Genomic DNA, 23,001 nt, shown 5'->3' on the forward strand with positions numbered 1-23,001 from the left:
AAAATTATCAAAGCAGCACGAACAGAAGCGAACAATCGATTTATTGCTGTTTTTTTCTTCCCGCCTTAGTCCTCGAAGTAGATAATCATGCCTAAAATATAATAGAGAAGAGACACTATAAAATAATTATTAAGCCGACTTAGCGGAAAGACAAATAAAAACTTACAGTTTTTGGATTTTGGACTCAATTAGTATAAAATGCTAATAATCTATCATAATGTCCAATGCTTAAAACTTCTCATCTCATAGTACAGTACTATGGAAATATCCACTGAGATCCCATTCTTCCTTAAGCAAAAAACACTTTAATGTCATTACACATTATTAGTGATGATTATTAATGATTCACAATGCCAGTGATGTATATGAATATATTTTGCAACTAGCAATCCAAGGTTTAAAATTATTTATATCATTAATTCACTTCATTAATATAATAGAAATTTATTATTCTTTTATTTAGAAATTTTCATAATTATATTTACATGTAAAAATAAGCCATTGTTATTAGTTATTTATTGAATGCAAAATGCTGTAATGCTAAATAATAAAAACAACCTCTCCATATTAATTCTTTATTTGTCACACCTATAACTCTGAAGGAAACATATAACAAAATAAATTTTTTAGTCACATTTTTTAATTCATTGGCATCCTCCTCCACATCCACCACCAGGTCTTCCGGGTCGTCTCTCTTTACTGGTAGTGACAGTATGGTGTACCGATCTCTCTTGTAGCTGAGCAGCCGAAGTTACGTCAGTACTTGCGTAATCAGCTTTAGACGTCTGTAGGAACAAGAAGAATGTTAGAATTATTATTATTGTAACGATCTTAACCGCTGTGAATATAAAATGGGTCCCAATTGCAACGCACATTTTAAATTGCGCCTACTGCGAACATGAAATTTGACTTACTGCGTTACAACAATGAAAAGAATAATGTAAACATTTTCCGATTAGTAGCCATGAAATGGTATACAGTCGAACAATGAATTATTATGGTTAAAACACACTACAAATATGGAGAATGTCTTGCAAAAATAGTTCGTCAATTACGCTGCATTTTTGGTCGACACAATGCGCTAAATCATACGACCGTTTAAAGACTACTTAACAAATTTAAGCAAAATGGTTCTGTCGTGGACGTAAAAAAATCAGTGCGTTACCGTACTAGTCGCTTTATTGAAAACATTGCCGTAGTGCATGAATGTGTTGGCAAAAATCCGGGAACATCTATCCATCATCGTGCACAGAAATTGGACATTTTAAAAAGCACTACCCATTGAATTCTTACAAAAGATCTGCATTTCCATGCTTATAAGATTCAACTGGCTCAAGAACTAAGGCCATTGGACCATGCGACACGCCGTACATTTTCTTCTTGGGTATTACAAAAACAACAATCGTCGAATGTCGATTTTTTAAAGAAAATTCTGTTTACCGATGGAGGACACTTCCACCTTAATGGCTTTGTTAATATACAAAATCGCTGAGTTTGGGGCGAAGAAAATGCATGAGTCAATGTTTGGTTCGGACTTTGGACATGTGGAGTAAATTGACCGTACTTCTTCAAGGACGAGCAGAAAATGCAGTTAGCGTGAACAGCGAACACTGTTGTAACATTTCCACCGAATTTTTATGGCTTATGGTATGGATACGGAAGGTATGTAGTACCAGCAGGTTTATGCGACAAGTCGCATTACACGCGAAACTATTCAGTTGTCGCAAGGAAAGTTTAACGGTCGTTTCATTTGACGGAATGGATATCAGAATTGGCCTGCAAGATCGTGCGATTTAACGCCTTGTGTCTTCTTTCTTTGAGGTTTTTTAAAATCCCTCTTACACGCTAATAACTCAACAACAGTTGAAGAGCCAAATTAAACCTATTATTAGCGAAATTGAGCCACAATTACGTGAAAATCTAATGAAAAATTTCTCAAAACGAATAAGAGTCTGTCACCAAAGTCGAGGCGGCTATTTGCCAGATATTATTTGTCACATTTAATTGCAGTATTTTAGCTTTATATTAAAATATAAATGACACACGTTTAAAATAAATGATGACATTTATTTCACAATTAAAATGTGCGTTCTTATTAGGACACCCTTAACCAGGTTTTCTCCATCATTCGGGAATCATTTTGATGGAACAAGCAGCGGCGGACATATCTCGCGACATCTCGGGGCATAAAAATGATAAATAATGAAATAAATAAATACAGTATAAATAAATATTTCTCACAATCTTAAGTGATCGTGCTTAGTGTGTGGATATAAAATAAATCAGTTAGGTATTTTTGTGAATCGAGTAATTTAATTCACACCTAAACAAATAGTAAAAACGCTACATGATTAATAATGTCATGTATCCCATCATGGATAGCAAATTAATTGAATCAATAAGATATGGAAAATGTCATCCTAATATTATTACAAGAACAGATTTATAGGGCGTGCGTTCCAGTAGAATGGAAATATTGAATTATTTCAACCTAGATTTACCGTGTTTTATGTTAAAACAAAACCGAACTCAATAACAAATAATAATAGTAACTTTTCTAGAAGGTAAAAAAATGATCTCGTACTGTTTCTCCGATAGTTGATTTGGAACAATAACTAATGAAGAATGAAGTGTATTTATTGCGTTTAATATTTTTAATGTCTAATGCTCTTAAAGGTGAGTAGTTCTTGGTTGGCCAACCCTTGATGAAATCAAATAGAAACACATGTTAGTGAGTACCAGTGGCGGCTCGTCAGAGGAGGCAAATAAGGCTAAACTTGCTACACCTCTTCTTAAGAAATTTACATAACAATGTTTTTTTGGTTATTCAATGTCTCTTCCAATGTAGACCCACAGGATATCATCTACATAGAATGATTTAATAATACAAATACTGGCTGCGTATTCTGCTTTTCTCTCTATTACTGCTTTTATTTCTTTCTCTCTTTTTTATATACCCATAAAAAAGAAAGACGGATATATCCCGCTCCGAATCAAAACCGCGCAGCGCGCGTGTGAAATAATAAACGCCATTCGTAGCAACTGAGGCTGAAATATTACTGATTCGCACTTGATTTTGCTACGATAAATGTCGTGATTCGCAATCTTCTTTATGGTAATTCCACAGATGTAAATAGCTCCGCGCGGAGCTATTCACATCTGTGGGTAATTCAAGCACCCGGTGAGGATACCCTCGTTTATGATTCGTCGGCGTTTTAAAAGGAATAAATATTTTTATTTCAATGCCTCCATTGGTGATTACTATCTTTGATAATATTGTCTTCGTGTGTAATATTCATAAAACTTTATTTTACAATAAAATTGTTTTTTTTCCAAGATTTCGATCTTATCATTCTTAAAATGATTGTTCCAACTTACCCTTCTTACTAACAGCTCCTTCTTTCTTGTACGTTTTCGCTCATCTGCCCTTGCACTTTCTGCTTGCTGCAGCTTCTGTGCAGATTCCTCTTCTATACTTTTTGCAGTTTCGACGGACCATTCCGGTTTCTTTTTACCCGTTCTCTTTCCAGCTTCTTAAAAATTAAAATATTTTATTTCATAAAGAAAAATCATCATTAAGTTAAGAAGAAGATTAAAACTAAATTTACAGATTTTAGTCTCACAATTTCTGTTTAATTGTTACTTTAATAATCATTATACTTTTATTGATTTCGTTATTTCATTGGCTAGTATTTGTAAATTAGTGACTTTATTTTAATTTAAAGTCTTATCGTTTGCCACATAAACACCTGCTTAGTTTTCCTTGTGAATAGGACAGAGTTTATTCGTATGTGAAGAGTTTATTCCTGTTCTTTTCTTAATGTAATTTGTCACAAAAGAGAAAGCGTTTCAAATGAATTTAAATTTTGTATTTGCTCTGATATTAGTTTATTTATTTAGAAAACAGCCCAACAGTGAATTGGGATGGTACAAGATCACATGAATCAATACAGAATAATAATTAATCTCAAGTACTGTAACAGTATAATTATATCAGTTACATAACTAAATTGTATAGCGCACAATGACAAAGAAACAATATTCATATTTATAACAAATCTTTAACTGTTTGAATGAATTTCGAGTAAGGCCAACTTACTATTACTATTAAGTTACTATTAAGTTACTATTGAATACTGAGCAGAGTCCATACACTGGTGACGTTATCTATAGTTATTCTGACGCTATCTAAATAAATCATATCTCTTATCTCCTATTCTCTACTAATTGAAAATAGAATCCATAACAATTTTATTTATCTCTGGTTGCATTTACACCTATCAAGTCTTCAAATATCGTTAGTTCTCGATAGAGAAGATAATAGAGATTTTAATATAGTGGATCTATTATTTTGTCAGTTAACATTTAATTGAACAGACAAGTCAATTAAATGTTCAGGCGACCTGAGTTCTCTTACCTCTTGGCCTCTTAGATTCTCCCTATTTTATTTATTGTAATGTTTGTTCAATGACAGTTGTGTTTTCTAAAAATACACGTACTAATACACATACAAATACAAATTGATTCAATTTTTGTTCAAAGGCCATTGGTGTCAAGCCTGCTTATAATTTATGAAATAAATAACTTCTTCGGTAGTTTTTTCCCTAAAACCTTCCTTTTTTGACAGATTTATGTCAGTAGATAATGAAGAATATAGAAATAGATAGTTATCAAGCAAGAATAACTCTAAATAAAGCTTAGGGTAAATCGGCATTATTTCAGGTGCACTAAGATGAGAGTCAGTTTTTAAAGATATTATTTGAATATTATATTATTAAATTTACTTGATTTTGAAGGTGCATCCCGAGACAACGGCTTAGCCATTCGGATTGCTTCGTCTTCTTCTAATCTTATGTAAGCTTCCGTTCTAATAATGTTCTTGCCTAGAAGATCTTCTAACTGGTTAAGGCTAAAATGTAAAAAAAAAACATGGGATTTTTATACACTTTTCTTTTCTAATTTACGTACTGTTTCTGCTTATCTTGTTCCTCCTTTTCAAGGTCATGTTGCTTTTGTTCCATAATTGTCGCTTTCATCGTTGATCTTTGAGTTTCTGTCTTATGCTCATATTTCAACTGCTCTAATCTTTCCTCTAATCTAAATTTGTGTAAAGAAAAAGGCTTATTAATTTATTTACTTAACAGAAAAATCGAATTACAGAGATAATAAAAAACGCTACCAAACTTTCGAAGACATCATCAAACATCATAGGATACCAGGGGATTAATAATGTATAACAATGTAAAGAAGAAAAATATCGAAAATTCAAGAAAAGTTAATGAAAAAAAGCATCAACATCAACATCATCAAATAGCTATACACTCAGCCACTGCTGGACATAAGCCTCTCGTAAATATTTCCATTTCTCTCTATCTCGTGCTGCACTCATCCAATTCGTGTGAATGCACCTTAGATCATCCGACTAGCTATAGTGAACGGTTTGCGATCGTTTTTTCTAGCCACGTGCCCTGTCCAATTTTATTTGACATTCGATACTCTTACAATGGCATCCGTAATTCTACTTTTTCTTTTCACTTCCGCATTTAGAAGCCTATCACTCAGAAAACATGGCCCAACATATCTCTTTTCATGCTTTTCTGTGTCACTTTTATTTTGTTTGCTATTTGCTCTGTTAGAATTACTGTCTTGCCTTCTTATGTTAATACAGGCAGAACACACTGGTTATTAGGTGGGCCGATGTTTTTTTTCCAACGCAGGTAATTCAGACAGACATTTTTATTTCAGTGCTTTGCCGACTGTCGAGTAGGAAGTAGTGGCTGCGAAAATGGCTAAAACAAGAAATTCGTCGCGGTGTCCAATTTTTAGTGATCCGAGTGAATTTAATGACTCGCAGTTACCAACATACAAAGATGTTATCAAGTGTTTTTTGTGGGTTCGTTTAGTTTTGGAAAAAAATGGTGTCAATAAGAATCGACTTGTTCCGGAAGCCTTGGAAATTGGGGCTCAGAAAGTAAAAAACGTTTGGGTCAAGGCTTCAATTCCAATCATAAGCCACCAAAGGATTATTTTCTTATTGAGAAAATAGCAAGAAAAACGAAGACAAATTCTTAAACCATTTAATAAAAGACAAAATGTTCCCAGTTACAAATCTCAACTGGAATCATTTTTAAGCGTTTTTAACAGTGAAACTTTGTTTGACATTGCGACTTGTAAATGTAAAGGTAAAGATGCTGAAACCATTTCATGTAATTGCCCAAAGAAATACAAGGTAAACTTTTATTCCTTATTAGTTTAACAAACTTTGTTTAAAAATTTATTACCCATTTTTTAGATACCTCGACTGCAAAGAGCATTTCTTCTAGACCAGAAAACTTGCCGCAAAATAAAGATTGGTTCCCTTGATTTAGTTGAGTCCCAGAAACTTTTGCAAAAGGAAAAAAAGCTTTCACAGTGGCTACGTCACATACTTCAGAATCAACTAGTGTAATAGTCAATAAAAAAGATTTATCGTCTTCTGAATTACTGACAGATGTGTGTGATAAATCTGACAGTGAAGATTTTGACTCAGACTTTTCCAATTTGTATGCAAGCTCTTCCAGTGCGACGTTGCTCAATGTATTTAATTTCCCACCTAGCACATCAAATTTGCCTAGTACTTCAGAACGCAATTTAAAGGCAATACAGAGATTCGCTGAAACACTAGACGGTATTCAGTTTCCGACCGAGCAGGAGCAGCAATTGCCTCAGCGATGCTCCTAGATTTTGGTGTTATAGGTCCACAAAGGAAAACAAATGTCATCGATAAGAACAAAATAAGAAGATCAAGAGAAAAGAAAAGAACTGAAGTTCAGGACGATTCTATTTCATTACTTTTACGTGGTCTCTACTTTGATGGACGGAAAGACAAGACTTTAGTGTTCCAGGAAAATGCAAGGAAAACTGTGGTGGAAGAGCATATTACAATGACAGAAGAACCTGGTGCTAAGTATCTGGGTCACATTTGTCCAGTATATTCACATTATGTGAATATAGTAAATAAAATCTTGGAGTTTTTACAAAAATGTAATTTGGACCTCAACAGATTAGATGTCGTTGGCTGTGATGGTACTGTCACAAACACAGGGCGTAAGGAAGGCATTATAGTGTTATTGGAGAATAAAATTGGAAGGCCGAAGAGAGTCCGCTTCCTCATTACCTGCATGGCCAGGTATCCAGACGAGCTGGACCCTGCAGCCAACCTGCACCAGTTTTTTCAGGACTTTTATGCACTCTAGTACAAGCTTGGAGCTTACCTTTGCGGCCTGATAGCCGTAATGACAGCTCTGCTGTCCGAACATATTGATACGACTGCGGTGTCCGCAGCTTAGGATTTTCTGTCCGCATTTTAATACAGCAAATACTTCGGCCTGGAAGACAGTGGCGTGCTCCCCCAGCGAGTATGCCCTACTGGTATGTGGGATCCCACCACAAAGCCCTGATCCAGCTCTGCTATTCATTCTGGAGCCATCTGTGTACCAGATGGTCCCCATATTTAGCAATGCAGGTCTGTTGGAATGCTGCCACTCCTCTCTGCCTGCAATGTGCGTCACGAATCCCTCGCAATCCACAGTCACTGGAGCCATGCAGTCACTGCCCATCAGAAGGAGAGGACATTCCTGTATGGCCCGTGACCAAATTTTTGCGTGACCGGTCTCGCCAGCACGTAATTCGCCGAGGACGTATAGCCTGTACGCAGTCCTCATTGCCTCGAATTGCACAACGAGGTTTAGAGGCGGAAGGCTCAGCAGAGTCTCAAGCGCTCTAGTTGGCGCCGTCCGCATGGAACCCTTTATGCTGAGACATGCAAGACGTTGGACTCTGTCCAGTTGAGCACGAATTTTCGCTTTCTCCGTACATGGCCACTAAACGATAGCCCCGTATGTGAGAAGAGGTCTCACAATGTGCGAGTAGATCCAGTGGAGGATCTTGGGAGACAGACCCCAGGTATTGCCGAAAGCCCGCCTCCTTCATTCTGATGTCTGCATGATCGTGCCAGGAGAGTTTGGGATCTAAGTTGATTCCCAGAAATCGAACTGTCCTGGAGTAATGCAACTGCACGCCACCTACAGATATAACAGGGGGCGTGCCAAAGTTACGTCTCCTCGTGAATAGTAGGAGCTCTGCTTTTTTGGGGTTAATCCTGAGACCCCCCGAGAGGCACCATATGTCCACCATACGCAGGACTCTCATCATAGGGCCCCGCATTGAGACGGCGTCTCTCCCTGGGCAAAGGATTACCAGATCATCAGCGTAGGCCTGTGTGTATAGGCCAGCATTGTTTAAAAGATTTATCAGGCTGTCGACCACAAGGCACCACAAGGTAGACAATAAGGACAATACTCCTCCCTGCGGGCAGCCCCTAGCCGCCAACGTTTCGACAATCTTGTTGTTGAGCTGGGCAGATACATGACGTTTCGAGAGCATGGCCTCTATCCAGCTAACCAAACAGGGTTCTGAGCCGCGGCTCTCGAGTGCTTGGCAGATTAATGCGAAAGGGGTATTGTCGAACGCCCTTTCAATGTCTAGAAATGCACCCAGACAGGCCTTGCCACTACCCAGAGCACCCTCCACCTTCCTCACGAGGTGGTATAGGGCCAGGCCCGTGGATTTGCCCGCCTGATAGGCGTATTGGTGCACATGCAGTGGTTTGTTGACCAGGATGCTTTCCTTAAGGTACCGATCAATCAGCCTCTCCATTGCCTTTAGCATAAAGCTGGTAAGGCTGATAAGTCGGTACGATTTGGGGTTTGTAAAATCGCTTTTTCCGGGTTTCGGAATGAAGACGACTTTCACTTGACGCCATAACTTTGGGACGTAGCCCTCAGCAAGGGACGTCCTGAATAGTCTGACTATGTGCGGGGTTAGTACTTCTAACCCGTTTTGCAAAAGGCATGGATATAATCCATCCATGCCCGGAGATTTGAAGGGGGGAATGTCTTGATTGCCCATTTCACCCTCTCGTAGGTAATTATTCTTCTAGCAGTCTCGAACTCTAAGCGAATCGGAGCCTGAGAACAGCTAGGAGGATCGCGAGATGAGTTGGAGTCTGGGAAGTGAGTGCGCAGCATGACCTCTAGTGACTCCCGCTCATTGGTAGTAAAGCCGCCATCTGGAAGTGATAGCGGCCCCAATTTAGTGAAATAGGCTTTATAATACACAAAACACATATTCGAAATGTTCTGCAGTTCAAAAATAAGTCTTACAGTAGTCTATCTAACACTCAAACTAAATAGTAGATACACGTTTAAGATATTATAGACCTATGCACGCACATCAACGCAGGCTGAGCAAGTGGTCGAAGAATTCTACGAAAGCTCTGCAACAGACCTCTTCTCACTACACCTTAATAATAAGAGATTTTAATGCCAAACAGGTCAAAAGCAAGGCAATTGTGAAATCTCGCTAGGAGATCATGGGTTTGGAATAAGGAATGACAGTGGACAGACTCTGGTTAGCTTCATACAAGAAAACAAATTATAAGAGATGAACACTTTCTTTTAAAAGGCTAGAGTCGAAAAACGAAATCGACCTAATAACGTAGTACAAGACGTCACAGTTCCTACTAATTTCTTTATAGGTAGTGATCACAGAGCAAAAATCTTAATAAATACAAGAAAGGAAAGGTCGAAGCTAGTTACAAAATAAGGAAAACAACATGTAGGACGTCATTGATGGCGCAAAATGCAGGCCAATACGCACAACTGCTAAATTCACTCCTTTCACAGCAGCAATGACAAACGATGATACCACAGATATCGAGAAAATAAATAGACAAGTAACAGCAGCAATGAAGAAAGTGGAAAATAAATGCAAATTAGCAAAAACTGAGAAAAGAAAAAAGCCGAGCAGTGATACTAGAAACCTGATGAAGAAAATAAGAAATTTAGAAGAAAAACACTTAGAGAACGCTAATAGAAATTGCTTGGTCCGAAGTTCTAGCGGTTCTTGCAATATGCGGATTGGATGCATTGTCGTAGACAAGTACAAAATTTTTACCAAATTCTGCAGTGGGTGGATGAACAACGACTTTTAGAAAAAACTATTAAAAACCCTTCAATGGTAACCAGATTAGTCTGAAAACCTATCAAAACTTAAGGCCAATCATCAAAATTTTGTCTTCTTCGTTAACTTCTTGAATGGCTTACAAGAAAGATGCGTTGCCAGGTGTTCGCCACAGTTTCAGCCATCTTGAATCAGAACGTAAGCTAAGTTTTGATTGATGAAAAATGCAATCCCACTATTGCTCTTAAAAATTAAAAATCTGATGTTCTTCGGCTCATCCTAACCTCCTTGCGTTATTTCCACCGGATAGTACTGGAGCCCTAACGAAACGTTTGGCGTAATGATTGTTATTTGAGTCACAGACACTAACACCATGAACATTTTAAAACATACTTCTTAGTTGGTTGGGAGTAGTAACGGGGCTTCGTAATGTTTGAAGGTGAATTAACCTATCATGTATAGGTTCAGTTTAATTGTTGAACCAGTACAATACCATTTTCAGCTTATCAAATACGCCCTGAAGAATTTAAATGATTTATTTAATATAAACCAGTATAATTTTGTGATGATCATAAATAAACATAATTTATCTAGGGAACATTTTTTTCCTTGTTCCTTAGACCATTTTGATGTGTGTATGAGAACGATTCGCAAAAATACACATACGAGTTAATAACACGTAGAAGAGATGCAAATAAAGTTAATAAATACATTAAAAATTGATAACGTCAATGGTTTTTATATTATCTATTCTAAATTTGATATTAATTCATCTTCTAGTTGGCTTTACGTTTTTTGTACGATCGTTCTAGCAAACTTCATACATTTTCGACTTTTCATTTGGCTGGGAAAAAACTCAATGCACAAATTATGTTATCAATGAACAAAACTCTGATATTCAATCATTAAATTAAAGAAAACTTATAGAAATAAATATGGTAATAAATAAAAGCTACTTTGAAAATCTAAAATTATTTCTAAATTTGTTACGTAACCTAAATAAATTTTAAAATTACCTCTTATTCTCTTCAGCTAACCGATCCTCTTCAATCTTCAACCACTGCAGTCTATGGAAAGCTTCTTGTCTTCTCTGAGTTTCCACATCTTCATCTGTACGTTTGATCTATAAAATATTGAATGTGAACGATGGAAGTAGACTGAAATTAAATGTTACCAGTTGTGGCATGGGGCACACGTAATTCAGGAAATCATCTTTATCTCTTGCATATTTTTCAAAATCAAATTCTGGTATCATCTGGAATATTTCACTAATCATAACTAGCATTTTGTTGTTGTACATGTCGTAACGTTCTTGGTAAAAATTGTTTGTTTGAATTTGTTCGTTCACTAAAACGTCACTGACATCCTGCGTCATGTTTTCGTAAACTTTCGTAACCATTTTTCTGAACATGGCTAAATCTTCTTCCAAAACCCGACGCATACATTCTCCTAAAATACATGTGCATTAACTATATTTCAGGAGCAAGATGTTACAGGCCATCTTACCATTATCGGAGGTGAATTTAGCAACAAGATTTACAAATTCGAAGACTTTTATTCGAACTTTGGAGTCTTTTAAATGCTTTAGGATACTTGCTAACTGCTTCTTATCTTCACCTTCGGGATTACCCCTTCTTATTACCTTTTTCCTTATATACTCAAAGTCAATTTCTAAAAATTAACATTCATTTCTATGTATTTTTTTTTAAATTTAATGTCAGTAATTGAACCTTTTTTCTTCCCTACTACACTTAGGGGCGGTAATTTAAAATTTAAGGTCTTGTCCGTTTTATTGGCCGCGGTCTTTTGATCCTTGCCATCCTTTTTGGTAGTATCCGCTCCAGGTTGCGCTTTTGTAGTTGAAGGTTGACGCAAACCTGATTGAGAACTTGATCCCGGTTGTCTTAGTTTTGAACCTGGTCTCTGCATTTTAGTTTTAGTTCTAGTTACGTGTAAATAAAAAATTTTTTTTATTTGCTTTTTTAAATTAGTAGGTCTCCCGCGAGGAAACTGCTAATATGTGGGAATTCGCTTTTGTTATCTTTACTTTTACATTTTATTCCTATTTAATAAAATTTTAGGCATTTTGGGATTTTTTTAATGGTTTGGTTTACATTAAATTATTTTATGGTATTGATAATTAAATAAATAATAAGTTTTGAGATGCCTATGGTGGCCCCGCCTTCGCTTTATTCTGATTGGCCCAGTGATGTGTGGTTGAATAGAGAAAGGCGTATATGATCACTGGCGTATCAGGTTTTTTTTTTAAATCGATCCCATAATATTCTTAATTGAATCGATGTAAGCAGAAAGGGCACATGTCAAAAAAACACATTTTGGGAAATCGATAAAAACTGTTTTTTCATCAAATTAAGTAAAATTATTAACATTTATTATTATAATTGATTTGTAGTTTGAATACCACGATTTGTCTCCTTATATTTTAAATTTAAAAATTGATTTTAGCTCCCCCAGAAGACTTTGAAAGAATGAAAGAATGGACATGTGCCCTTTTTGCAAATAATGCTATTTAGTAAATTTGAAAAATTTTTATTTTTTTAAATACAGCTCTGGTTATGTAAAGTACAAGTCAAGATGAATTTAGGAGTTTAAACTGTAAAAGGAAACCAAAACCATCTCAAATTAATAGAAAAATGCCCAAGTCTTTGTATAAAAGCAGAATACCTATAACTAAGGAAAAATACATAGATCTTTTGTCATTCTTTAACACTAAACCTCCCGCAATTCCCATTGAAAATAAACCTTTTTTTGAAAACCTTCCATTTAAGCAAACAGAAAAAGTTGTACCTGAATCAGATTTAAGTGACAGTGAGTGACGAAGTATAGTATTTAAGTAATCATGAGTTATGTATTTGGGTTGTTTTTACATTTGACAGAAATGTAAGTATTAATAAAAGTATTTTCGATATAAAAACTTGTTCTTACTGCTCAGTCAACAACTAGATATTTGCTTTTTTTCTTTTTGATTTTTTTTATTGTTAAAACTAGATATCTCATTTTTAATACCAAAAGAACTGAAAAAAAAGCTGACAATCTCTAAAAATATTAAGTATATATATTTATTCAATGTCCATGCGGTATAATTAAAAAGAAATTCAATTCGCTATTATATTAAAAGTTTAAACTGCTCCCCTGAAAAATTACAGTTTTTGAGTTACTTAGTTGTAGTATTAACGGGACGATATGTTTATATCAAGTATCGTGACACGACAATTATCCTATCAAAATACTACTCAACATGAGTTTTGTTAACGATATTAAGATATTCAAGAGAAAATTAACTTTATAACCAGTTTTGACCTTTAATTCGCACTATATCAATTAATGTCATAACGCAACAAGCAAATTTAAATTTTTTCATATTTTATTTAAAACTGACTACTTTTGAATTGTTTATAATAGAATAAATTAATGCTTACCGTAAATTTTCCTATAGGCAACTCATGCAAGGAGAAATCCTTCTCATTAAACAACAAACCGCCGAAACCGTAATCGCAGTGACTATACAGGCGATAAGAGTTACATTCATTTTACATCACCAAAGCTTGAAGAAACACATTAATTTTGGGCGAAATTATTTAAATTATGTTGATTTTTTATATACTCATTTTGTTTGTTACAAGAATTTTGACAATATTAATATTTCAAATTTATACATTTTAGACATAACAGGTAAATACTACCTGATACTGTATGCGTACCACAATACACCCAAGATGGTCCTAAATATATAAAGGGATAAATTGTTATGTTAGACTCAAGGAGACTACGAGTACTTCCAGTCTCCCTGGTACGACGTTTCTTTTCTTACAGCTAAAATGTAATTTAGTAAGCTACTGAAATATTTATTTTTAAAGATTAGGTGAAAATAATTGAACAGCATCTTTCAATAGAGTTTTTACCGTTCTTTAAGGTGTGAATTAAATACTGGATGCACAAAAATAGTCATCTAATTTATTTACACACTTACACTACAAAACACGATCATTTACGACTACTAGAAATTATTTTCACTGCATTTATTTACTACTATATATGTCCGATTTAAATATGTGAGTGAGCCGGCAGACGAGTTTGGATTTGACAATTGCTAGGCTTCTTAGATGTTTGGCAAGCAACTTCGCCTTTAGTGAACACAAAGCGTCCCCAAAGGTTATAGGTTGGCTTCTGATATGGCTCCTCTTTGGTAACCAGATAGAATATCTTCCTATCCGTCTCTTCATCGGTTATCTTGAGTGCCTGCTTAACTCCAGACATTTGTAAATAGATACACATAACTTCCTTAGCTACACAATTTGTCAGAGTATACTTAGGTAGACCAGTAAACAGACCTTGCTGCACTTCACAGGTCATACCGTACCGACTCTTTCCGCCATTAGAATATGATGGGCCATGAATTTATAGAATGTCAAAACCGACTCTGGTTGGATTTACCGGAGCTCTTCGTGGTTTCCATAATAAGGAGATATTCTGTAAAGAACATCGTCGATGGCGTCCAGCACTTTGTATGACCCATTCCAGGATGTTTCCAGTTTCGGTAACGGACCCTTCTGTTCTCGTTCCAGTAGTGATTGACCTCAACGCATCTCCAATTGCCTCACTAGACGGTGGTAGGCTTCTTGTTCTTTGGGGGACATTCGTTGTAGGATGTCAGCGACATCTCCTCTCAAGGCCAATGTAAGTGCAGTAGCTCTCTCCCTGGGTGATTAACCGTTTGCTTTTGCATCCACTTCAAACTGACACTGATAAATAGTCCATGCTGTAGCACCATCAAATTAAAGTGATTTGAGGCGCATAAGATTGCTAAGGCTCTATAGGGAAGCTCACCGTGAACGTCCAATGTTGTAATTATGTTTTTAACTTCCTGAATTCTATCTTCCATTAATGAAAGAATATCCTTTTTCAGTAAAAAAGCTTTTTTAGAATCTTTTCTTTTAACATCTTTTTTCTCCTGCATTTTAGATTCTAGTTTGGCAGGATTTTCTTTTTTACCGTTCGTTATATATTCGATGGACAAAAATAGTCGAGACTTGGCCATTTACTTAATATTATTCTCAGTTCTGTACTCAGTACTGTTTATGATAAAAAATAGTATTAAAGTTTTAAACGCTTTCTTATGTGGGAAATATGATGACAATCATTAGCGTTTTTTATAAATTTTCCATTTTTTAAGAATTTTTTTTCTTTGGCCAGTTTAGTAACATTTTTTGAAAACCGTTTTGGATATTTCGATATGTTTAAATAATTAAATAAGAATTTGCTTAAATTAATAAGTATTAAATTTGGAATGTACATATCAATAATATCATTAATATATCTATAAAACATTTACATTTTAACATTAGCACCGACATGGCCAACCTTAAAAACATAATACCAGTGGTAATTTAGCAATATACGAGGGTGGTCCCAGAAGTACCCGGCCTGACCTAGAGATGTCGGTAGTAGTTTGAAAAATATCAGTGTATTAGAAAGTATACAATCTATAAAGCATATGTTTCAAGTTTGAAGACGCCACGTTATTTAGTATTTGTTTGGCAGCCATCAATAGTGAACGTTTTCAGTGAATTTTATGTGATACAATACTTTTATTTGAAGGCCTCAGCCCAACTAATATGAAAGCTGAACTGGATTCTACTCTGGGTGAGTCTGCTCCTTCGTTAACAACAGTAAAATATTGGGTAGCAGAGTTTAAACGAGGCCGTATGAGCTGCCAAGATGAGCATCGCAATGGTCGACCAAATAAGCTGACGACTCCAGAAATTTTAAAGAAAATTCACAAAGCGATACTGGATGATCGCCGACTGAAAGTGAGCGACCTAGCGGACATAGTAGGCATTTCAAAAAGTGCGGTACATCGCATATTAACTGAAATTTTTGACATGAGAAAGCTGTGTGCAAGATGGGTGCCGCGTTTGCTTACACTCGAGCAAAAACAGTGTCGTGAAGATGTTTCAATTGAGTGTTTAGCGAAATTTAATAGCAACAAAGCAGAATTGTTGCGTCGTTTTATAATTATAGATAAAACATGGGTCCATTACTTCACACCTGAGACAAAAGAACAATCAAGACAATGGACTCAAAAGGGAGAACCGGTTCCAAAGAAGGCGAAAACCGTTTCATCTGCAGGCAAGGTCATGGCGTCAGTTTTTTGGGATGCGCGAGGGATAATTTTCATTGACTATCTTGAAAAAGGTGAAACTATCAGTGGCGAGTATAATGCGAACTTATTGCAACGTTTGAGCGAAGAAATCAACCAAAAACGGCCGCATTTGGTTAAGAAGAAAGTGTTATTTCATCAAGACAATGCACCAGCTCACAAATCCGTTATTGCAATGGCCAAAATTAACGAATTAAAGTTTGAATTGCTACCTCATGCACCCTATTTTTTTTCCAAACTTAAAAAACTGGCTCAGTGGTCAAAAATTTTCTAACGATCAAGAAGTGATGTCTGCAGTTAATGGATATTACGAGGCGTAAGACTCTAATATCCATTAAGTAAGGGTATCGAACTTATAAAACATCGCTGGGAAAAGTGTATAGAGCTGAAAGGAGATTATGTTGAAAAATAAATACATTTTTTTCCAAAATTTTCGTGTTTTCTTTCTTGGGTCGGGTACTTCTGGGACCACCCTCGTATTATGTATGTCAGTATAATCAGTTTCTAAAAATTTTATTTTTCTATAAGAATTACAATATTTCTGACTGGAATTATGTTTATTATAATGTCTATTAGCATATGGTAAGAGTCCTCAGGTACAAATGGAATAATTCTATAATAATCGTTTTTTGAGTTGGTGAAAACAACTCAAAAAACGATTAAGCCTTTACTGCCAAAATGTTGGTGGTATGCGCACTAAAATCGAACAATTTCATCACGGAGTGCAGCTGTCTGACTATTCTGTCATAATCCTAGTTGAGACTTGGTTGAGTGAGGATATCTCTGACAGTGAAACCCTTGTGCCTGGATATACCATCTACCGCACTGTCCGTAGCCTGGAGTCAAGTACAAAGATTAGAGGTGGTGGGGTGCTTATAGCAGTTAGTAATAAATTTAGTTCTAGAAAAATTGCTACTCCTTACATCTTAGTGGAGCAAGTATATGTAGAAGTAAATATTTGCAAGAAGTCATTTGTTTTTGGTGGAGTGTATATTCCACCAAATGCTACACGCATTAAGTACGAGTTACATGGAATGTCAGTTCATGAAATCTGTGAAAGCTACCAACATTCATCGGTGCTGGTGTTCGGTGACTACAACCTACCTGAGGCGGTTTGGTCAAATGATGTTGATGCGGTTTGTGTAGCTTTCAATGAACACTATCCAGCCTGAGTATTAGCTAAAATGTCTTATCATAATATGTTTCAATGCAATAACGTACCAAATAACAGAAACACATATTTAGATTTAGTATTTTCTGATTTGCATAATGTTAATATTTCAGCTGCTGCTGACTGCATTTTTAGTAATAGTTTGCACCACGTTTCTTATCATATTAATATGCAAACTGACTCATCTCCACTAATGCTTGATGAATCTTATTTCGATTTTCGGAATGCCGACTTTGGGGCTATTAACTTTCATTTGGGGGCTATTGATTGTTGTATGAATTTTGATGGGTTGAATGTTGATGGTGCTGCGGGTAAGTTAAATGATATTTTACAGGATTGCCTTGATTTGTATGTTCCTAAAAAGAGACTAAGGTCTTCATCTTTTCCTAAATGGTTTAGTCCTTTACTTAAAGACTTAATTTGTAAAAAGAAGGCTGCACACAGGAAATATACGTCTACTCCCTCACATGACTCTTATGCTCGTTTTTCGACCCTTAGATCTCGATGTAAAGTAGAACACGATCGTTGCTTTCGTGAATATATTGGTAAAGTGGAGAGGTCAGTGGTGGATGATAGTCGTTACTTTTGGAGGTTTGTCAATGACAATAGAAAGAGCAATGCATTTCCAAATTCAATGTTTTTGAGCCGGGAAATAACAGAGTCTAGGGAAGCAATTACTGATTTGTTTGCAAAGTTTTTTGCTACAGTTTACGACAACTCTACTTATCCCATTCCTGATTCTCTTGAATTTGGTTCCCAGAATATTGTTGATGGACGCTTCACTCTCTCGGAGGTATTTTCTAAGATCCAGAATTTACCTAACAAGTTTATCTGTGAGCCAGGTAATATACCTAATGTCTTTTTAAAGAACTATATTTATACAATTAGTAGGCCTCTCCAGATGATCTTCAATATGTCTTTACAGGACTCTACCTTCCCAGAAGCTTGGAAGCATAGTTTCATCATGCCGATATTTAAGGCTGGCAATAGGAGGGATATTGCCAATTATCGTGGAGTATGTATTCAAAACTCATTGGCCAAATTGTTTGATAGTTTGGTTTGCGGCCAGCTAACATGGCAATGCAAAGAAATCATTAGTGAAAAACAGTCAGGAATCTCTTCTGGGAAATCCACAACCAGCAGTTTGGTTCAATACGAGTGTGATCTGTTGGGGGTTTGGAGAGGGGGGTTCAGACAAATGCGGTCTATACCGACTTCTCCAAGGCCTTCGACAGGGTGAACTTTGGTCTCTTGCTGGCCAAGTTGGAAAGTGCTGGTTTTCATGACTCTCTCTTAAAATGGCTAAAGAGTTTTCTGATAGGAAGAACTCAGAGTGTGAAGGTGTATGGCTGCACTTCTGCACCTACTAATGTAGTCTCAGGGTTTCTTCAGGGATCTCACTCTGTATTTGTGAATGACATTGTTAATGTGATCAATCATAGTTCTGTAAGTATGTTTACTAATGACCTGAAGCTCTACATGTAGATTAAGCAGGTGAATGATATAGCTAAACTTCAGGAAGACCTTGATGCTTTGTGTGAGTGGTCTGTGATGAACGGATTGAGGCTCAATATTTCCAAGTGTTGCTCTGGTTTAGTCTCACTGGTTAGATCTAATCTTGAATTCTCTTCAGTAGTGTGGTCTCCTCTATAACAGAATTCAATAGATATGATTGAGAGAGTGCAAGATGGATTTTTACGGTGTGCTGCATTTAGAATGGGCATTAGCTTTGACGAGTACCATCGTGAGGACATGAGAGTAAGACTTAACCTGGATACATTGGCCAAAAGACGTGTGAACGCTGATCTTTGTTTTGTCTTTAAGCTGGTTAATGGCATGATTAATGCTCCTGATTTTCTTTCTAAAGTGGGTCTCGATGTTCCAAATAGAACTCTACGCAATTTTGACCTTTACCATGTTTCTATGCACAGAACTGAGTATGGCCGTCATTCTCCTATCGATAGATCTCTGAGTGTCTTAAACGCTCATAACATTGATTTATGTAGTAGTTCACTGTCCGTTTTTAAGAATAGCCTGAGCAGACTATGGCTGTAATGGTGTCAACTCAGTTCTTAGATATATATATATTTATTTACATTGTATCAACTCACTAGGTTAAGTTATCTATTATGTAATAATCTATTTTGTACATTTATTTTGTAAAATGGGGATTCCCGTAAATTTAATAATAAATACATTTATTTGTACAACTGCTTACAAGATATTATAAGATTATTAAGAGATGCAAAACAGACAAAATGATGACTAATGGGATCAGAGAAATTGGAGAGAAACAATTTATTTCCATTATGGCTTTGAATCCAGTTGATATTTTTGTATTTTTACTTTTGTTGGGTTTAGATTTGGCAGTGAATAAATGGTAACTATCAACATTAAAAATTTAGTGAATGTTTATTTCATATCGAACTTAAGCATTATAATAAGGGCTCTTATCAGTACGAGTTTAGTCTTTGTTTAACCTTTTCTTATCAGTTCTTTCGTTCTTAAGTGATCGCAAAGTATCGCATACTGACTGTTTTCTATTCTTCGGGCCGGTGCTGAGGCCTCTTGTTTGAATTTTTTCCGTTTTACAGCTGTAAAATATTTCTGATGTTTAAATATCTAAATAAAAATGTTTAATTTGAAGTAATAATTTTTGTAACTTTTATTTTAATGCATGGTTCTTTCTCTAGTTGGTATATTTCAAGCTAAAGAGGATTGTTGCTTCTAACAGTATATACTGCAGAAGAAATAATTTGACCGTGGTTCGGTTTCCGCAACAAAAGCAATTATTAGTATACCAATTAAATTGTCAGTTAAGATACCATCAAAATTGTCCACAGAACAACGAAATTGTTGATATTAACAGTGATGTGTTATTCTCTGACCATATACGTCTCATATAATAGGGTTTAAAAAAAATAAAGAAAGAACACCCGTATATTTAAATTGTGATCGGTGCCACACGACATATGGTTACCTAGCAGCGGATGAATGATACAAACAAAGTAGAAGATGCAATAACCGTTTGACGGCGTCAAAAAAAAATGACATTTTTCTTCTAAATTTGTGAAAATATGAGTGAAACTGCTGAAGCAGATCTTTTGGAAGGTATTTAATTTGTATTACATTAGTAAAGAAATTAATGAAGGTGTGTTTCAGCTATAAAAGAGTCACTACAAAAAGACGGGACCTTGGGTCGCTTCAAAGGAGAAATTCGAGCAGCTGTTATGAATGTCTTAAATAAAAATTCTGGTAGTGGAGATGCGCCAAAAGTGCCCGACGAAACAAGATTAATTAATGAACTAATACGAGAATACCTTGCATGGAATGGTTATTTATATACAGAACAAGTTTTAGCAACAGGTAAAATATTATTAGTTAATTTCAGTATTATTTATTTAAATTCAAGATTTTCTGTTTAAGTTAAGATATTTACACAGTTATGTAATAATATTCCATTTGTCTCAGAATCTGTGTAAAAAGACTCTTTTCTAGAAACTGTATTAAAGGGGTGCATAATATTATTATTACCTTCTGCATCCTGCATTTTTTCTTATATTTCGTATATTCGTTTCCAGAATCCGGTCAAAATGGTGAACGGGTCGCCAGAGACGTGCTGACAACAAAATTAGGTGTAATGGACGACGCAAAAACAGCAAAAATACCTCTTTTATACTATATAGTATCAGCTTTTCAAGTATCAGATGATAAACCCTAGGCTTAGAGACTTATTTAATTATATACAAATAAAACCACTTTAATTTATTTAATATTAAATCCGTGTCTGAATAATGAAACAAGTTTTTGATTCTCAAAAGTTTTCCAGTTTGTCACCTTGTCTCAGCCACTAGCAGGTCGGATCGAAAGTATTTTATTACGTAAACAGAAATATACAAATATGGCACCAATAATATTATAATTGATGATTAAGTACATATTTTTTAAATTTAAAATCACTTTATTGTCAATATTTAGTTATTTTTTAAATCGGTGAACCTTTAAAATCACGACTATGATTTTAAGAAGAAAATTATTCTAACGTCATTAATAAAGTTTCAAATCAGGTGTCGTACGTTGAAATCTTTCATAGTAAAACTTGATCTAATCTAAGTATTTTTATGATAAAATTAATCGTAAAAAGAAGCGACTAAATTCACCAAAAATACAAAATAAATTTTCCAAGACTCTCCAAAACTTTCATCATGTTGAATGTTTTAAATCCAAAAATGAGAATGAAAGTAGAAAACGAATTAAACTTGCAGTGGAGTTAATATGTCAATGGGTAACTAAAAATGCTTCGGTCATCCTCCACTAAATTTATTTAATAATTAATAATCCTACATGTTTCTGACATATAACATGTCCATCAACAGGGATATAAATGGAGGGTTTTCGTCAATACATATTAAAGATATAATGCAACAATTAAATAAAAAAAAACAATAATAAAAGTGGCATATTAAGATACAACTCTTAAACCGTTCTTGTTTACATAACAATTATCGTAGTGTTGTAATCATGTGATTTTAATGTTTGGGTAGATCCAGTTTTAGACCCATTCTCATGCATCTTAATATGTCTGCCTGTTTGGAGCGGTGCGTTGTATGTGCGGAAAATAACGGGAAGCAGAAGGTTTTGATGCATCAGGACAACGTGGAAAGCCCCAGCGATTCGTATTAACGTTGTCAGTCCGTTTCCTAAATCACCAGCAGGGAATAAGTATATCGTGGTCGTAATATACCACTTCAGCAAACCAGGAAACCTCACACGCCTCGTCACTGTCGGCGACGGTTTAATAAAAAAATCGATTTGGCGATTTGATGTACCTTTGGAGCTACATTTTGACCAAGCATGAAATGTTGAATCCAGCTTGTTCTTGACTGCTGCATTGCACCGACAGTCAGATGGCATGGTGGAACGAATGAATCGAACAACTAATCGGTATTTGGCCAAAGTAGTCGCTATCCACCAGACTGTGATAGGTTTCTTCAATTGTTCCTGGTGACCTATCGACTATACATTCATATAATGAATACATATACAGGAGAGTCTCCAACTGAAATAGACAAATCCAACCAGAGTGAGATTTGACATTTGATAAATTCATGGCGCATCATTATAATCGCCGAAAGAGTCGGTACCGCGTAACCTGTGAAGTATTTCAGAGTCGGATAAGCACTGAAAATAACCAATGAAGAGACTGACAAACTTTCATGCGGAACCGATAACTTGGATTTCAAATTGATTCATAGTATGTTAGACGTGATATTCAAGTTTACAGGCGTCTAAAAAGCATGAAGCGGATTGTTATTTCTTCAAAAGATCCTGTCTTAAAAAAGGAACCTTATACCAATATCGACCATCTTTGAGATCATATCGAGACGAAATTAACTTAGAAAGGGGCAGTGAAACAATAATGGCAACCCCGCGAATATCAACTGTTTGTTGTTATTCCTAAAGTATCGCGCTGACGTAAGCGGACAAATCGCACATCTCTAGAGACGAATGGAAGGTTCTCGAATCTGCTAGAATCATCACTACCATGGTCTGCCGAGTATATATGGAGCCAGCGTTGGCAGGAGGCTAGTTCAGAGAATAAGAAAGAATATTGGCGCGACTTTTAAACTCACAATAAATAGTAGTA

The 23,001-nt window shown here is 35.7% G+C and overlaps 2 protein-coding genes across 2 annotated transcripts; one reads left to right on the forward strand and one right to left on the reverse strand.

The window, feature by feature from the left end:
• Positions 1 to 561: 561 nt before the first annotated feature.
• Positions 562 to 13,683, reverse strand: LOC126734877 (uncharacterized). Its single transcript, XM_050438696.1, has 9 exons — positions 13,443 to 13,683; positions 11,733 to 11,944; positions 11,509 to 11,673; positions 11,177 to 11,451; positions 11,019 to 11,125; positions 4,969 to 5,097; positions 4,785 to 4,909; positions 3,379 to 3,533; positions 562 to 785 (listed from the first exon to the last, which is right to left on the reverse strand). Exons 2-9 carry the CDS (start codon positions 11,929 to 11,931, stop codon positions 645 to 647), a joined length of 1,296 nt encoding a protein of 431 aa, XP_050294653.1. The 5' UTR covers positions 11,932 to 11,944; positions 13,443 to 13,683; the 3' UTR covers positions 562 to 644.
• A 6,633-nt stretch (positions 13,684 to 20,316) lies between these two features.
• Positions 20,317 to 21,134, forward strand: LOC126734879 (centrosomal protein 20). Its single transcript, XM_050438699.1, has 3 exons — positions 20,317 to 20,465; positions 20,517 to 20,720; positions 20,936 to 21,134. The coding sequence occupies exons 1-3, from the start codon at positions 20,432 to 20,434 to the stop codon at positions 21,073 to 21,075; spliced, it is 378 nt and encodes a 125-aa protein (XP_050294656.1). The 5' UTR covers positions 20,317 to 20,431; the 3' UTR covers positions 21,076 to 21,134.
• Positions 21,135 to 23,001: the final 1,867 nt, after the last annotated feature.

This window comes from Anthonomus grandis, chromosome 4 (genome assembly GCF_022605725.1).
Source record: "Anthonomus grandis grandis chromosome 4, icAntGran1.3, whole genome shotgun sequence".
In the NCBI taxonomy this organism is placed as follows: Eukaryota; Metazoa; Arthropoda; class Insecta; order Coleoptera; family Curculionidae; genus Anthonomus; species Anthonomus grandis.

Bases quoted from the DNA above. Each gene is read 5' to 3' on its own strand.
- LOC126734879 (XM_050438699.1), top strand. From the start codon at position 20,432: ATGAGTGAAACTGCTGAAGCAGATCTTTTGGAAG. The intron at 20,466-20,516 runs GTATTTAATTTG...GGTGTGTTTCAG, and splicing joins TGAAGCAGATCTTTTGGAAG to CTATAAAAGAGTCACTACAA. The intron at 20,721-20,935 runs GTAAAATATTAT...ATTCGTTTCCAG, and splicing joins AGAACAAGTTTTAGCAACAG to AATCCGGTCAAAATGGTGAA.
- LOC126734877 (XM_050438696.1), bottom strand. From the start codon at position 11,931: ATGCAGAGACCAGGTTCAAAACTAAGACAACCGGGATCAAGTTCTCAA. The intron at 11,126-11,176 runs GTAACATTTAAT...AATATTTTATAG, and splicing joins TGTGCCCCATGCCACAACTG to ATCAAACGTACAGATGAAGA. The intron at 786-3,378 runs GTAAGTTGGAAC...TTGTTCCTACAG, and splicing joins AGGAGCTGTTAGTAAGAAGG to ACGTCTAAAGCTGATTACGC.